Source organism: Macadamia integrifolia, chromosome 8, assembly GCF_013358625.1.
Source record: "Macadamia integrifolia cultivar HAES 741 chromosome 8, SCU_Mint_v3, whole genome shotgun sequence".
NCBI lineage: Eukaryota > Viridiplantae > Streptophyta > Magnoliopsida > Proteales > Proteaceae > Macadamia > Macadamia integrifolia.
Genome location: NC_056564.1, coordinates 26809856 through 26811695, shown reverse-complemented (window position 1 = coordinate 26811695; position 1840 = coordinate 26809856). Strand labels below are relative to the sequence as shown.

Genomic DNA, 1840 nt, shown 5'->3' with positions numbered 1-1840 from the left:
ATCCTTGTTCCCAACCTTGATTTCCACTTTAGTTAGAGAGAAATATGGCTGACAGCAACTTTGGAACAAAAACCCTTCAAAAAATCGTGTTTTCTGAAAAATTACCCATCTTGGCCATTATATGACCGATACTCACCGATACGTATCGATACTCAACGATACTCACCGATACGTACCGATATATATCGATACTCACCGATACGTGCCAATATATATCGATATGTACCGATCGATACATACCCATACCGATACGTACCAATACATACCGAAACGTATATTTTACCTCAATTTTATAATTTTCATAGTTGTACCGAGGCATATCGTATCGTATCGATGTGTATTGGTGGTGTATTGATGCATATCGGTATGTATTGTAGGATATATATCGATACGAAAGGATTTTAAAAATTTCATGTATCATATCGATGTGTATCGTATCGATCGGCTAAATTTAAGATACGTATTGGAGGGTATCGTATCGGTATCGGAGATACTTAAAACCATGGAGTGGAATGAGAGAATTATTGATTTTTCAGTGGCTCACGCCAAGTGCTCACGAGCTAAGAGAAGGGACCTTTGGCTGGAACTGGCCACTAACCCTTCTGGTTGTCCAAGAACGATTATCGGGGATTTCAATGTGACCTTATTTGGTAATGAGAGAAGAGGGCTTAGCAGATTTTTCTTAGGCGCTGCTTCTGAATTTGGAGCCATGGTTGATGCCACATCTATGATCCAAATTCCTTCCTCTGGCAGGAAGTTCACCTGGAGTAACAACAGAAGGTCTGGCAACGTGGTAGCTGTCTTGGATAGAACTTTTGTGAACGAAGATTGGTTGAACTCCTTCGATGACTGCTCTCAGAAGATCCTTCCCCGAATTGCATCGGATCATGCACCCCTGCTGGTTTTCTCTAGGCTCTCTTCCAACCCTAAGAATTGCCCTTTCCGAATCAACAAAATTTGGTTGGACCACCCTGAGTTTGTGGATATGATTTGGGAAGATTGGAACATGAACCTAAATGGCTCTGCTACATTTATTTTTTTTTTAGAAGCTGAAGAGCTTAAAGCTTGCTATCAAATCTTGGTCAAGAAGGGCCTTCCCTAACCTGAATCGCGAGGTTGATAGCGTGAAGATTGAGTTGGAGGCAGTACAATCTCGCATAGAGGAAGAGGGTTACTCCGAGCACCTTTTCGACTTGGAAGCTGTTGCCAAGACTAGGTTCTGGAAAGCTATTGACAATCATGAAAACTATGGGCTCAAAAGTCTAGAATCAGATGGTTGAAGGAAGGGGACAGATGCTCTATATTTTTTTATGTTATGGCTCGCATCAAGCAATCGAGGAACACCATCAGGAGTATTATCACAGAGAACGGGGCTGAGATTAGTGATCAGGATCAATTGGGGAGCTATTTGGCTAATTTCTATGGGGAGTTCCATAAGAGGATCAAGTTAGATACTCAACCCCAAATTTTCAACTGCATTCCCAATATTCTTCATGACCCGGATAGACTTATGCTGGTCTCCATCCCATCTGATGATGAGATTAAATGAGCAGTAAGGGACCTGGATCTAGATAGCTCTCCAGGACTGGATGGGTATTCGGGAGCTTTCTTCAGAAGTTGCTGGGAGGTGGTGAATATTGATGTCTGCAGAGTGGTGAAAGGGTTCTTCTTTTCAGGTATTCTCCCTCATGGAATCAATAATAATTTTTTGTTACTAATTCCTAAAGTGGATTGTGCCAAATCATTAGATAAATTCCATCCATTATGCATGGGGAATTTCTTCTGCGAAATTCTTTCAAAAATCTTGGCCTCCCGTATCTCTGTAGTCCTTTCCAGACTT

At 41.5% G+C, this 1840-nt stretch overlaps 1 protein-coding gene across 1 annotated transcript; it reads left to right on the top strand.

Moving 5' to 3' along the window:
* The first annotated feature begins 502 nt into the window (after positions 1-502).
* On the top strand, positions 503-1280 carry LOC122086849. The gene is made up of 2 exons (XM_042655789.1): positions 503-901; positions 1047-1280. The coding sequence occupies exons 1-2, from the start codon at positions 503-505 to the stop codon at positions 1278-1280; spliced, it is 633 nt and encodes a 210-aa protein (XP_042511723.1).
* The last annotated feature ends 560 nt before the right edge of the window (positions 1281-1840 follow it).

Bases quoted from the DNA above. Each gene is read 5' to 3' on its own strand.
- LOC122086849 (XM_042655789.1), top strand. From the start codon at position 503: ATGGAGTGGAATGAGAGAATTATTGATTTTTCAGTGGCTCACGCCAAG. The intron at 902-1,046 runs GTTTTCTCTAGG...TTTTTTTTTTAG, and splicing joins CGGATCATGCACCCCTGCTG to AAGCTGAAGAGCTTAAAGCT.